This window comes from Hydra vulgaris, chromosome 14 (genome assembly GCF_038396675.1).
Source record: "Hydra vulgaris chromosome 14, alternate assembly HydraT2T_AEP".
Classification (NCBI taxonomy): domain Eukaryota; kingdom Metazoa; phylum Cnidaria; class Hydrozoa; order Anthoathecata; family Hydridae; genus Hydra; species Hydra vulgaris.
Window position 1 is genome coordinate 35,299,481 of NC_088933.1, and position 16,334 is coordinate 35,315,814.

The following is a 16,334-nucleotide window of genomic DNA, read 5'->3' on the forward strand; positions in this document are numbered from 1 at the left end:
ATTAGTGTCCTCATATAATATAAGTACAAGAAGGAAAGCTGGTTCATGAAATAGTTTTATTTATAGCACTATTTTATGTTTTATGGTTTATTAAAGCTCCATTTCCTGTAACACCACCTTTTTTAAATCTAAAAGTTGTTAATAAAATGATACAATATTCCAAATTTAGTCTAAAACCAGCAGAAGTTGTGCTGAAGTTACTAAAAAACATACTTGGTATTTAAATGAAAGATTTGTGGTTAAAAAATACATTTTTCTTTTAACGAAACTTTAAAAAGTAAAATTTGGTTAAAAGAAAATTGTATTTCCATTCCAAGTTGTTTGATTAATTTATTTACATCAACAAAAAACTAATTATTCCTTATTCACACATTGCTACAAAATTTTTGCCTACTGTAAATTTTTGCTTATTAATAAATTTTCTCTGCTAATTCCAAAAAAGTGAAGGTTTTCTATTTGATTGATCTATTTAAAGTTAAAACCTCTATAGCGCCAACTGGCAACTGATACATACATTTTAATGCCAACTGGCAACTGATAGTACCCATAAATCGTCAGTGTCACATAAAACATTTCATGAGAGGAAGTTAGTGCTCTCTTGCAGCTTAGACACAGATAAAAAAAGATAACTAGCTGTTTACAAGAGAGATAATAATACATACACTGTAGGGTAAAAATATATGAAATCATCCAAAAAAAAAAATTTTCGACACCCTTACGTCTCAGAATTTGTTTATTTTTACACCACTTGCAGTCCATATCAAAAAAATAATAACTGCGAAAATTTTAGTTAAAAATATCAATGGGTTCCAGAGATATCGTCACTTGAAATAATGCACTCAGCATTTTAGTGATTTTCTGAAGCGACTACAAAGCAACTTTGACATACAGTATCTTCATAATAGCTTGGGGAAGTTTCCTAAAATTTGGTACTCTAATAGATTTTAACTTGAGGAATCCAAAAAAAGCACCCTCAAGACTCGATTATCTCAAGAAATGCCTCATTTGTCCAATTTTGTTCATAATTATTGACTTGTAAATTAGTGATTTTTGGAGGTAAAATAAAGACTGTGGCCCAAAATCCCGAGTAAAAAGTTAAATTGTATATCATTATTTCATCTTAGGTCTACTGAAAAAAATTAGATTCATCAATTGTCTCTCTAATACATGATCAAAATTTGCATTTAAAAATGGTGTCTTTTTAGAAAAATTTAAATTTTGTAACAAAAGCAATTAAAATATTTTGTAAAACATTTATTTGAATAAAACATCAAATAGTGTTATTTATTGACTAGTTTAGGATATTTATAGTCATGGGCCAAGGAAGACGCCCTCCCCTCCCACGGGAGGCCCCCACGCCGCCCCCCATCTCCCTAGATTTTTTTTTATTTTTTTTTTTTACATAAAATGAATAAATAATAGTTGATTGTTAAAATACATTTTAAAAATATATTTTTTCAGTTTAAGTTTGAGAAACAGTTTATTTGCGTTACTTCAAATCGATAAATACTTACCTCTTATTTCAATGATCTTTTTACGATTTTAAGTCATAAATTTTAAAACCAAAGATATTAAAAGGTTTAAAAACATTTTGACAATCAATATCTTTATGTAGTTTTAGACTAATATAGTCATTGACATAATAAGATGTGAGTGATTTGTGATTTATTTAAACCCCCACCCCTCTCAGCCTACAATTCAAGAATTTGAAAAAAATAAAAGACATTTTAAATGCAAAATAGGTAAATAAAATAAAAACAAGTTTATATTCTTCAAATCTAATTCAGATATGTTGTATGTATGACCTGATATTGTTCGCGGTCTAGAAATTAGGCATATAACTTCAGAATTGAGCACCCAGCACTCATCAGTTCTCATTGGCCAAAAGAAGTTTTTACCTGGTCCATGTGGATGCATGAATCTGACTTTTATATCAAGCTCACTTACATCTTCAGCAATCCCTACCCACCAAAATCCATCATAAAAATATGCAATACAATCCATTTTTTTAATATTTAATGAAATATCTACATAATGTTTGCTTTTTGGAATGATATCAAATATTTCAGTGCATGCATCAGTACTTATTTTTTTATAACTTACAGTGTTTGGAGCAATTGGAATAAAATGATGATACATCCTTGTGCCAGGAACTGTTCTTCCACCTAAATTTTTCTAATTGTGCTCGTGTTTGATCAATTTCTTCTTTTAAAAATAACTTAAAATAAATTCCATTTATCTTGGCTTTACAAAAGGAGTACATTAAATTAACATCTAAAATCTGTCCAGTAGTTATTTGTTTTAGACTTTCTTGACATACTACTCTTTTAACAGTCCCACCAATACCATCACAGGGGGATTTACCATGACTGGTAGCAAAAAATACCTATTCAGCATTTAAATCCAAGTCTTTACTGTGATGACAAAGATTGATAAAATTTTTAAAATTTTTAAATTGTGCTGCACAACCATCGGAAAAGTATTTCACACTTGATACATCAGGTAGATTTTCTTTGATATATCTAGTTATATCTTCCTGAGTCTTGTAAATAAATCCTGTGTCATGATCAACATCTTCTGAAAGGTAACAAAAAGATTTATGTTTGAGAAGTTTGTTCTCTATAAAATAAAGTACAATTGTATAAAGTGAGCATTGACTTTTGCTCCAGTGATAACTTTGAACCTCATCCTGAACAACATATTGATAGTTTTCATCAAAATCTCCTAAAATTAAGCATTCGTTTTGGTTAAGATTTTCTTTACAGTTTTTTAAGTATCTACTTTGTGTTTTTGCAATATATGAATGAGTGGTAAGGTTGTCAATGCTGTCACATAATAAATCATTAAATTCATCTAGTGGCAATGACTGTGAAAGTAGTGTTGTACAATCGGTACTCTGCCATTGCTTAAATACTACATCTTTTTCATGCTCATGGTCCATAAACTCCTGCACTAAAAAACTTTTTAACACTTCAATACCAGGGCATTGGTCACATCGATGCAACATACATTCTGCATTTTCAAGAGAGCAAACAATCAATGCCATGAAATCTTTATAACTTTTATTCCACCTAATGGCATCAATGAGAAATTTTGTATTTTGGTGATGTATGCAAACACATACATTGTGGGTACCTGGCGCATTAGTTGTAATACACCATTTAGGTTTAAGAGTACAAAATTTTGACAAACTGACTTTGACGTTAGGGTAGTCTTTTTTAAATGCAACATGTAATTCATTAAGATTGAGTAGCAATAATCTTTTTTGAACATGTTGGTTTTTCTTAATACTTACATAATCTTTTTTTTCTGGCATCATTCTTGAAAATTCATCACTTTGATAAAAGTTAATCACTAAATTAACTGTTTCTGGTGAAAGTGGGTTTCCAGTTTTTTTTCCGGGTAATGATAGAATTCCATTCTCATTTTTAACTTTTCTTGCTGTTTGAACAAGATACTCAGACACTTCAAAGTAGCTTGATATCTTTTTACGTGTCCATGATTTTGGTGCGAGTGTTAACATTTGCACCTTATGGCAATAAGAGTCAGTCTCTAAAATTTTATTTTTCATTTCATACATTAAAATGTCTAGATCATGGTCATTGTTAATGTTGTTGTTTAAAATGGGGCTTTTTATTTCTGTTGTTAAAAAAGTTTCTTTAATATTATATGCTAATGAGACCATTTTTGCAACTCTGTCAATAGTGTTCTCAAACTTTTGTTTTGCTACAGGCAATTTGCTGTGTTTTGAAAGACTTTTTAGTTTGACTGGTGAAATTCCAAGCAATTCTATAGTGGTATCTAACTTAATTTTTTTCTCACTTTTGGATTCCCATTCCTCCTGTGAATTTAAATCTTCATCAGTTTCTATTGCCTTTTTGTAACATTTACTGCAGAATTTCCAACCTGGGGTTACATAAACATTATTTTTTTGCAAATAGTTTGCCATATCTATGGAAATCTTTATATTACTTAAAAAACAAATTTAGTTTTACGTGGTTAAAATAACTGAAATTATCAAACATTATTTAGAATTGCTCATGATAACAACATATAATTCTTATTGAACTATATTTTTCCTTTAAATTTGCTCGCCATATTATTTCTTCTTGTTTTTCACAAGGAAGATCTTTAAATTGAACAAAACCTTGTTTTCTTGAAAATCCAGTTTTGTGGCAATGAATGTTAAGACTTTTTCCAATGTCACATTTCTCCATATTAATTATTTTTATTATTTATTACCTAACAAAATAATATAAAAACTATAAAATTAAAAGTAATTCTTTAAGAAAATACAAACAAGTAAATACCTTTAAAAAGAACAAAACTAAACTTATGTTTGTTTTTTATATAAAAGGAGGTTTTAAGTCACCAATTTGAAATAATGAAAAAATTTTTTTTTTCAAAATTAAAATTAAATTGTATGTTTTTGCATTATTTATTAATTTTATGCAAAAAAAAAAAAAAAAAAAAAAAATCTAGGGAGATTGGGGGAGGGGCGTAGGGGCCTCCCGTGGGAGGGGAGGGTATCTCCCTCGGCCCATGACTATAAATGTCCTAAACTAGTCAATAAATGACACTATTTGATGTTTTATTCAAATAAATGTTTTAAAAAATACTTTAATTGCTTTTGTTACAAAATTTACCACCATTTTTAAATGGAAATTTTGATCACGTATTAGAGAGACAATTGATAAATCTAATTTTTTTCAGTAGACCTAAGATGAAATAATGATATACAATTAATTTAACTTTTTACTCGGGATTTTGGGCCACAGTCTTCATTTTACCTCCAAAAATCACTAATTTACAAGTCAAATATTTTGAACAAAATTGGATGAGGCATTTCTTGAGATAATCGAGTCTTAAGAGTGCTATTTTTGGATTTCTCAAGTTAAAATCTATTAGAGTACCAAATGTTTGGAAATTTCCCCAAGCCATTATGAAGATACTGTATGTCAAAGTTGCTTTGTAGTCACTTTAGAAAATCACTAAAATGCTGAGTCAGCATTATTTCAAGTGACGATATCTCTGGAATCCATTGATATTTTTAACTAAAATTTTCGCAGTTATTATTTTTTTGATATGGACTGCAAGTGGTGTAAAAATAAACAAATTCTAAGACGTAAGGGTGTCATGGTCTGGATGATTTCATATGTTTTTACCCTGTAGACAAAAAATACGCCGTTAATAGGTACTACAAATTTTCTTTTTTTGCATCGTAAAATCTTTCACTATAAGCTACTCTAAATATCGAATACACATATACAAATTTGTGCCAGCTGGACAATTAGGGCAAACCATGAGCCCTCATGTGATATATAAAATCTGCCAAACTACTCAAAAGTACAGAAAAAGCTAAACGGAGACAGGGTCAATATCCAGACATGCCATTATCTACAACATCAGCCTCAAATGTTGACAGCCTACTAGTACTATTACTATTCATTTATTTTCACGAAGTTTTGAACGCTACTGCTATTCATCTCTATGTTGAAGTTGCTATAAGTTTTTTCATTCTTTTGCAAAGGAAGATGCAATAAATATTTCATCTCAAGAATCAGCAAGCAACAGTAGCAATGACATGGAGGAAGCTTTTACAACTTTTCAGCCTCACTTTCCCAATCAGAATGAGCAAGTTGATTTTATCAGAGATTTAGGACTCACTAAATCAGGAGCTGAACCTCTCTAATGAAATGAAATCTACTAGACAAACACTGCAGAACATGCGTGTAATGGAAATAACTTGAAATTATTACTCATTTATTTTCACAAAATTTTCATGAAATTATTTTCATTTATTTATTATAAATGATGTAATGATTTATATTATTGTAAAGATGTGACTGGTGTGTTTATATCTCTTGTATGATCCTGCCCAATGGCGACTTTTCATAGATGGCTCAAAAGGAGTCTCAAACCAGTGTTGCTCCACAATGGAAATTATTATCAAACTTTGTCTCATGCCCACTTTGTACAAAAAAAAAAAGAAGACTTAATAATATCATAAAAACTTCTAAAAAATATTAATTATTCTGAACCTAAGATGTTTGTGGTGATTTTAAGATGCTAGCTTTCTCGCTTAGCTTGCAAGAGGGATAAACAAAGTATTTATGTTTTTTTCCTAAAGGGATACACTAAGTATTTATATTCCTTTGCTTTAGAGACAGCAAGGTTGATGATCATCATTACAAGAAAGTTCATTAGCCCCTACAAGTGAAACTACAGCCAAGATTATTCAATGTTTTAAAGCAAACTAGCAGATTCCAACAAAAGTCTTATTACCCCCTGCCCCCTCCACACACACACACTTCATATCAAACAAAGATTGATATAATAGTTTGTACAATTCTTAGACTTTAAAAGAGAAATTTTAAAACATATTTGTCTCATGTCTCTAAGCTATCTGAAGCAAAGACCAAAGGTGGTATATTCGTTGGATCGCAAATAAAAGCAATATTCATTTATTTATAGCTAGTGAAACTAAAAAGAGCAATGAAGAAAGTTGAAAAAAAGCTTGGTGTGGACTTTTGATGTAGTTAATGGATTTCTAGGAAATTGCAAAGACCTTAATTAAAAACAACTGGTTGCAAAGATTATATAAAAATTCAAAAAACTTGGTTGTCATGTGTTCATAAAGAATCATATGTTGCATTTACATCTAGCTTTATTCCCTCAAAACGTGGACGATGTTAGTAAGAAGCATAGTGAGAGATTTCATCAAGACAGCAAAAATGGAAAGTAGATAACAAGGAAGATGGGATACTCCTATGGTGAAAGATTATACATAGTCTCTAGTCAGAAAAGATGAAAGTATGCTTTCATAAAATCACAACCATTAAATCTAATCCTGAGGAAAGAGTTATTTTTATAATAAAAAACATTGCCAAAAAACTTGTAAAAATGCACCTTTTTTAACTTTTAGTTAAAAAACCAAAGTTTTTAAGTAATAAATTCTAAAATTAAAAAAAACTATTTTAAAACGATTACTATTTCAGAACTTTTGGTTTAATTTTGCTTCTTTTAAGTACCATGTTGACCTACTTTTGAAAGACTTTTTTTCCCAAAAATATCAGGAACCTGTTAAATAATTAAGGGTCTAGTTGCACGCCTAAAATAAATTTTCAATAAAATGTTTTTTAAACTCAGTGTTATTTCATTATATAAAACACATTACAGGGTTCTAGTACACACCTTATAAAAATGTTGTTTTTAAGGTCACCTATTAAACACATATGTTTATATAAATAAAATACCTGTCCAAGCCTATCTAACCATCTTCTGCAAAATGCAAGCGTTCCAAAGTTTTCATTAATTACATTAAGAAGTTGCTTTGCTCTTGCTAATCTAAAAAATAAAATCTTTAAATCAAAACACCTTTTTCTTTTTTAATTATTAAAAAATTAGCTATCATTGCATCATTTGAGTTTACTTACCGTAAAGGTATATGACCTACTTCAAAATTTTTCATATAATGTGAGCATTCCATGTCATCATGCACAACTCCTTTCCCTGTACTACCAAATGTTTCAATAGCATAAAACTCATCTTCCTCCATAACTGTGGCTTCACCTCCCTTAACAATAGGAACAGTTTTACCAGCATGTATTCGATATGGGGCAACAGAGTGTCCATTTAGGTTTCGTATTGCTTTTACTTTAAAACAAAAAAATTTAATAATATATTTACTAATAAAGTTAAGTATATTAATAACATATAGCAATAAAATAAACTAACAAAAGAAGACCCAAAAAACAGGTCATTAAAGTATGCCAAATATGTTAACTCTGTCGGTTAGACTTTTCATGTAACAACTTTTCTGTTTCAAAAAAAAAATGAACATATCTATAGAATAGACCAAATAATCTAAAATAATTTCTTAACAAAAAAAAATTTATTTGTGAAATTTTATGCAAGGATTAATAATAAATTTTTAGAGGTAAGTCTCTCTTTTAATTTTTAATTAACTTGATGTATATAATTGTATGAACTAAAACAACGCAAAAATTATTAAAAGTACTAAAAAAAGTACTTCGAACAATTTAGATTACAACATTGTAACAATATTTGAATAGTTTTAGTAAATGGTGTGAAGATTAACGGTATTTCACTTAAACTTTTAGAAAATGATTAACATTTAATAATTTTTAAATCAATTATAAGGGAAGGAATTCTACCTAAAAACAGATTAAGGCCCACAAAATGTAATTGACTTTCATTGAACATAAAGAGCTAATTCAATTTTAGCTAATTAAAGGCGTATTAACAAAAACATGAAAAAATGCTCTCCTGCGGTCCCATGGAAGGGAAAACTTGTGATCTTCTTTGTTTTGTTTAATAATTAAATTTAGCATTGCATTATTTATGGATAATCCCTTAGCTTATGTATTTTCTACAGGATTAATTATATTTTCATATCCATTCTCTTACTACATTATATATAAAATTCTGTACTTGGTTTCTAAATTTGAAAGCGCAGTACATTTGAAAAGTCTTCTCGGGAAGAGTGTGCGTTTTCCTCGCCTTTTTGTCCAGGTTTAAAGTAATTTTTTTTTAGACAAACTGACCATGGCAGTTCGCATCTTTCAACTTATAAAATGTTGCAATAATTCGTGGCAAAAAGCTACTTTTATCTACTAATAAAAAAAAAAAAAAAAAACGATCCTAAAAAAAGGAAACAAAATAGCAACAAAATATCAAATTTAATTAAATAAACTAGAAAATTTAATAATTAAAAAAGTAAATAAAAAAAAAATTTTATAAAATTTTTATACTTATTTTTTATTCTTTTTTTTAGTCTTGTTGAAAAAAACATCTTTTATAACAATTTAACAACAATTGAAAGTTTTGATATGCAATTTATTCATAACTTCTATCAGCCCACATAATTAAGAAACTAATTTGCTACGTACGGTTGAACTATGAGAAATTTTATTAATTTTTTTTTTTTACATTTATTTGTTTGTACATCTTTTCGCTTTTAAAAATGTTTTTGCTACATTTGACGCTTTTTTCTCAATACTTGTATAATAAGAAAATATGAAAATAAATTATTATTTATTTGTAAAATATATTACTTGAATTATAAATTTTATAATGACAGAATAAATTAAATAAAAGAATAAGATGGTTTCTTTTATATATGTATTTACCCATTTGATGAATAAGTGCAGGCTAGGCGTATTGAAAACAACCAAATATTTTATATTTAAATATTAGCATTAATGACTTTTTTTACATGAAAAACTTGTTAAAATTTTTTTTTTACAAATAAATAGCAATTAGTTCTTGATTTCTTGAGCATTGATAAAAACAGTAAAGTAAAACATTTCAAAAACAAATTTAAAAAATTGTCCATGTTTCTTGCGCAAATTATAAAGTATTTCCTTAATATACTGACTGAAAAAAGTTGCGAAAAAATTTTATATCAAAAAATATTTTTATTTTTGTTATATTCTTATCTACTTTTTTTCTTGACTTGTATTAATTTTGGTAGTTTAAAACTACTTAAAAACGTCTTAAATATAAGGAAACAAAAACAGTTAAATATAAAGCTTATTGTATTATATTTTTGATAATTTACCTTTTTTAATATTCAATTTTTTTTAGCTTATTTAATTTAGATTTTCTATTTCATATAGTTTTTGGTTCTTTCCTTCGAGTATTGTTGTTTTGTTCTCTCTAGTTTCTTTAGCTTTATTTTGCCACAAATTCTTAAAACACTTTCTATATAAAAAGGTGGTCATGTTGTCTAAAATAATTACTTTAAACATGGATGAACAAGACATGCAACCACATGCGCTTCATTGGCTTGTTTGATAAAAATCACAGCTGTTTTTGTTTGATTTTTGTTTAATTTTTTGTTTTGATGATGGAAAGAAAAAATTGATAGAAATTGATACAAAAAGTTTAAAATAGATTGAGCCTCAATTCTATTCTATACTATTTTATATTGTCTAATTTTTAAAGTTATAAAATAATTCTATAGAAAAATTAACTTTAACAAACTTTAAATGGTTTGGGTATTAGTACATACCCTTGCAATTTTTTTTTTAAATTCAAAACCTAAACAGAAAGTTTAATAAATTTTATAAGAATTTTTAGCGGATAGTTAAACCTATGCAATTATGCTTGATACAAACATTTCAATTTCAAAGTATTTTATTTTTCAAACTCATTTTAATTGAAAAATTATAGAGTGTTCTATATGAAAATAACAAATTTATTAAAAAATGAGATTATTTTTACTCATAGTACTTTATTTTGTATAAAAATTTACAGATATTATTATGGAATAATAAAAAATTAAAAGCTACAAAAAAAAATAAGAATTCTATTTAAAATTCTACTTTTTTTTGTTTTGTTACTATTTTACTACAAAATCAAATAAATGCAATGAGTTTTATTCAAATTCAAGTTTTTACAAAAATTACGGTAGATAGACTTTGTCTAATTTTAGACTTTTAGACTTTGTCTGATTTTCTGATTTCCCAAAAAAATAACTAAAATTGATTCTTTGCTATCATGTTAAAGACTCTGTATTATTAATACTTCAATGTTATATAGAATTCTTGGTTTACAAAACAGTTATCAGGCCTTGTGATTGTGCCATTGAACAGAAAAGCTGGAAAAAACAAACAAAAAAACAAAAAAAACAGCAACAACAACAACAAAAAAAACAACATATTTTTTGTTTACCAAATAACAAAGATGAAAGTTTATGTTGGATAACTATAATTTCAAGAGACAATACCCACAATTTAAAATAAACTGTAATAGGTTCTAAACATTGGCCTAAAAATATTAACTTAATAATGATTAATTGCAAGAAACAAACAAATGGACCTGTAAATATATTTCATAACATTGATAACAGCCAAGTTCCAACAGTACCAGGAACTTTAAATATAACAATATGCTTATTAATAAGAAATATTCAAGAGGAACTTAGAGATTTAATGAAGTTGATTTTAGAACTTAGAATTAGATCATAATGAACTTAAAATTATATCATAATAAAGGTTAAATTTGAAAAACCACTAATATATAGTTACATACATAATGATGACAAAGTTTAACAATCAAAAAAAAATTGTATTCAATGAACTGGAGTATCAAGGGGAAGAACTGGAGTATGAAGAACTTTTTCTAATTGACAAAGCTTTTGCCTTTTATGTTAATATTTCTGATGCAGACCAATCTTTTTCAAGATGCAGACCATTCTTTTTCAAGATGCAGACCAATCTTTTTCAAGATGCAGACCAAATATTTTTCAAGATGCAGACCAATCATTTTCAAGACACAGATCAATCTTTTTCAAGATGCAGACTAATCTTTTTCAAGTCATAAAGTAAAATAGTAAATAAAATAAAAAATTTTTTTATTTAAAATTTGTAAAAATCTAATATTGTTGTGATATAAATGTAGCTATATTATAAATGTAATATTCTTTCAGATTTCATCTTCAAATGAAAAGTGATTTAACACATAGAGCATTTAATATGGGTTCATGTTTTATTTTGACACTTTCACTAAACCAAATAAGAGTATTAGAAAAATTTCAATTTGGTAAAACAGAGAAGTTAGTTGCTGATTGAAAGATCTAGAAAAACTGAGATCATTATATTTAAACTCCTTGTCAAATTATATTGTCTAAATGATTTACCTTATCTCTAAAGCTCCTAGAAAGACAACCAATGTTTTTTGTAAAGAAACCCTGACAGCTGTGAAAACAAACCCAGCTATAAATAAGAAACAAGTATTGCAAAGGTATTGTTGCTTTTCTGCAGTTGTATTGATGCAGGGAAAATTAAAAATGTACAAAGAATGTTTTATGATATAAGATTGCTTGATCCTTGAGAGCTGTCATTTAAAGTACTAAAGATATTCACTGGCAACATTTATTGAAAATAAGCAGAAATGTGCAAAAATATTGGTGTAAAAACTGGCAAAAATAGAATAAAAACTTTTATATTGACAACAGCAGATGCAATATTACAGACATCAAGTGGTTTAATAGACTAAACTCTTATCTAGTATACTTATGAATAACTATACAATATTGGCTTCATCCCATTCTAAAAAAGAAAATGCAGAAAAATTACTGTAGCTTTAATTTGAATAGATAAACAATTTTATTTTTTGTAACTGAGCAGTAAATAACATGAAATTTTATTTTTATTACAATTTTTTTTTTTTGTAATTGAGCATGAAATATTAGTTTTGTAAATTTTTCGCCCAAAAAGTATTTTTAGTAAGACAGTCTTTCTGTTTGTGCAATTGCAAGGCCTGTTGAAAAGACAACTGTAAGAATGACTGGTTATCAATCTAGAGTGTTTTTACTTTTACAGGTTTACAACTAGAATAATTCTGAATTATAAATCACTATAATTCTGGAATAAAAAGCACTGATTTTCTCTGATTTTTGTAATAAAATGTATGCTAGAATTACTTTATTGAGAACTATTATTTTAATAAAGAATTTTTACCTTCTGCAATTCGTGCTAGCTACAGATAAATCTGAAAAATAGAAGAGTGAAAAAAGAAGTAACAAAATGACACTTGATTTTTACAAAGTTATTTTTTCTGATAAGATCAAATACTTTGTGCTATTACAGTATTAGTGAAGTTGTTTCAATAGAATTAAAATAAGCAGAGGACCAGCTTAGCTGGTTGGTAGACCCCACTTTATCGTTCCATATCCATTCAATAAAAAACAGTTTTTGTTTTTAGTCTCAGTCCATTAATAAAAATTTCATTGTATTTAAAAAAAATTTCATTGTTTAAAAAACATTGCATATTTTAACTATTGATTCTCTTGGGACAAAAAAAACCCTTTATTTCAAAACTACTATAATATATAAACTATTTAACTTTAGTGATTTAAACTATTGTTGTAAATGTTTTGAATTTAAATAAATTTTTTGTTTAAATAGCATAATTATCTACTTGGCTTTTAAATAACTTTCATGACTTAAACTACATGATTATCTGCTTTGCTTCTGTGAGTTTGGCTGATTAAATTTAGATACCATTACCATGGATACCATTGTAAATGATAATTATTCTACCAATTTTCAGTTAAAGCAACATTATTTTTTCATTAGATAAATAGAAAAATCTTTCTATACCAAAATATATAGTTAATCACAAATTACCAACTAATTACCTTGATATGTTTTTCCATCAAGTTCAACTTCATAAGACTCCATTACTTCTTGAATGGCTTCTCCTATATCGCATAATCTTACATCTATTCCTGCTTCCTAAAAATAATAACATTTAAAAAAAAATATTATATAAATAAAATTTTTATTATTGTTTATTATCTGTTACCTTAATCCCAGTATTTGTGGCTTCTTTGACTGCTTTTAGTAAATTATCATATCTTGGATTAAACGCAACTGTAAATGCACAATCAATAATTCTACCTAAATTAAAAAAATTGTTGGTTGATACTGAAAATCTATAAAGATATCATTTACAGACACAAAAAATATAAAAAGATAATGCCATTATACCATTTATATGTGTCCCAAAATCAATTTTGCATACATCATCATACTGAAGAACAGTTTCATCACCAGCATTGGGAGTATAATGTGCAGCACAATAATTCAATGAACAACCAGTTGGAAAAGCAAGTCCTAAACACAAATAACTCATAAATCTCTAAATAATGTAAAAATGCAAATAACACTAATTTCCAAACTAATGATAAAATGAAATATAGAATTTCATCTAAAACCTGCTTCTAGTCCTTTTTCATTTATCAATTTGCGACTAGTGGATTCCAAAGTTTCACTATGTTATAAACAAAGTAAAAAATAACAACAAATATATAATTGTTTTCACATTAAAAACACAATTTTATTAAAAATTTTTATATTTTTATTAAATGATAAAAGACATTTAAATTTTTGTAACAAAAAAATTAATTCAATATTTAACATTAATCATTTAAAATTATATATAAACTGTTGTTTCAAAAGTTCATAGTTCATTTATATAAAATCAGCAATAGTTACAGTAATTTGAGCTAAATAAAAAATAATGCTTTGTAATACACATTCTTTAACAATAATACTTAAAAAGTTTTTTACAAAGATTTTTGTGAAAGAATAAACAATACACTTCTTATTGTGCTTAAACATGTCAAGTGTTACACTAACAGACAGCATTTGCAAGAAGCATTACTTTTTTACATTTGCACATGCCTAAAGTTTTTGTTGGCTTTAAGAAGCTTGTATTGAACAAACATCAACTTAATAGAGTTGTGAAAACTGAAATGAATATCAACAAGTTTTTGTTGGCTTTAAGAAGCTTGTATTGAACAAACATCAACTTAATAGAGTTGTGAAAACTGAAATGAATATCAACTATTTATAACTCTTTTTATATTCATATAAATATTTTTTATGTTTTTATGGTAGAAAGCATTTTTCCACATTTTTCTTTATTTTTCTTCTAAATGAATATGTTAAAATCTTTTAATCTCATTCTTTTTTTCTTAATCAGAGTATGAAAAAATTAAAAATTATAATTTTTAAAAGGCGAAGTTGTTTATTAAACAGGCTTTTTTTCTTGCAACTTGTTGAAAAAAATACATACTTAGACAATTAAAAAATATTAGATATAATACTCTTTGATAATTTAAATATTTGTTCATTTATTAGATAATCATTAGAATCAATTTGTTACTTTATGGGATTTTCAAAACTTTAAACAAAATGTTTCAAATGATAAAAGTTTATAAACTTATTTCAAATGGAATTAAAAATGTAAAATAAAACAATTTTAAATTTGAGTTTGAGTTTTATTTTATTTTTCACATATATTCTTTTTTAAGAAAAGAAAAAAAAAAAATTTAAACTAAGCCAGATTTACATGGTTGCATACCCTTTGTTTATTGAGAGCTCTATTCATGTAAAATAAATCATGAAAAGAAAGTTTTTTTAATTTTAGGTGCCCCAAGAAAGTCCTTACGGTTTTAACACAAAACACAGCAGAATGGCATTTGAAAGGAACTTCATGTCTCCTTCCTTAGCGATGTTACAAAACTTGCTCAGAGGTGGCATTAAAACCGTATTAAAAAATATAAATTAAAAAAATAAAAAATTGTACTGCCTAAACTGCCCAAATATTCAAATTTTTAAAAATTGTACTGCTTAAACTGCCCTAATATTCAAATCTTTAAAAATACATTACAATTACTATGGTAACTATTGACCAAAACACCAAAAATTGAATTCATACAAAGAGTAGAGTTAGAAATAGGGGTTAGTAGATACAGAAAAAACTGCAGTTTTTTAAATACTAAATTATGATGTTCTTATGATTATGTTTCCTTTAAAAAAAAAAACAAATATTAACTCACCATATATCAATCATTTTCATACCAGGTTTGATGAAACTTTGCACATATTTTCTAACCTAGACAAGTTCATAAAAACTTTAAAAAAAAATCTATTCATAACTATTCATTCTTTTAGGAATTTTATTAAATTTTCTATTTTTGTAAATTGTAATTTGCAAATATAAACATATTTATAAAAATGTTATTTCATACAGAAGATCCTAAGCCCAATTCTGTGTGACCACAGGATGTCTAACTCTGTGTGACCACAATTATTATTTTTGCTTTTGTAATTCATTATTTAAAAAAAGATTTTAAAAACATGCTAAATACTTATTTAATATCTTGTAAAGTATGTACCTCTTAAATATACCTCAGCTAACTTTTTTATTTGAGTTCTAAAATTTACATGATTTAGTTAAAAACCACATGACTATAATTAAAAAAAACCTGTCGATGAGCTTCAGCTGCCAAACGAGCTTCTTTGTAAATGTTTTCATTCATTCTGTCAATAGCTCTTTTCTCCTCACTTGTAACTCGCCAAAGATTACTAAAATTTAAAATCTTTATCATAAATTTACATTAATCAAGCCACCCTAAACTAATTTAATTCAACTTAGTTGTCATATTCTGTCAAGCAAACATACCATTAATAATAATAATAATAATAATAATAATAATAATAATAATAATAATAATAATAATATATACTTGTATAGTACAATATTGGAAAAAGAAGAAACTGTGCAATAATGGAAATTCAACTACATAAAATTATTTCCAAAAAATAAAATAAAAAAACACTAAAATAGTAATTTAAGAATTTTGAGCCTTTTTAAGGTCAAGTTTACATTTTTAAGATTAAGAATACCCCTTTGAAGGTCAAGTTTTTAAGGACAAGTAAACACCTTAACACATAACCCTTTATAAAACTTTTTTCTTTCCAAATTTTAGCATTATAAAACTTTAAACTTAGAAA

General features: G+C 26.7%; 1 protein-coding gene across 1 annotated transcript in view; it reads right to left on the reverse strand.

Moving 5' to 3' along the window:
- The window catches only part of LOC100199352 (uncharacterized), a 39,674-nt gene that overhangs the window by 4,650 nt on the left and 18,690 nt on the right, over window positions 1-16,334 (reverse strand). Inside the window, exons 5-12 of the mRNA XM_065818381.1 lie at window positions 15,806-15,905; window positions 15,377-15,432; window positions 13,748-13,803; window positions 13,521-13,646; window positions 13,336-13,430; window positions 13,169-13,265; window positions 7,437-7,656; window positions 7,257-7,347 (exon numbers count right to left, since the gene is read on the reverse strand). Coding sequence (XP_065674453.1) covers window positions 7,257-7,347; window positions 7,437-7,656; window positions 13,169-13,265; window positions 13,336-13,430; window positions 13,521-13,646; window positions 13,748-13,803; window positions 15,377-15,432; window positions 15,806-15,905 — 841 coding nt within the window. The remainder of the gene's footprint in view (window positions 1-7,256; window positions 7,348-7,436; window positions 7,657-13,168; window positions 13,266-13,335; window positions 13,431-13,520; window positions 13,647-13,747; window positions 13,804-15,376; window positions 15,433-15,805; window positions 15,906-16,334) is intronic.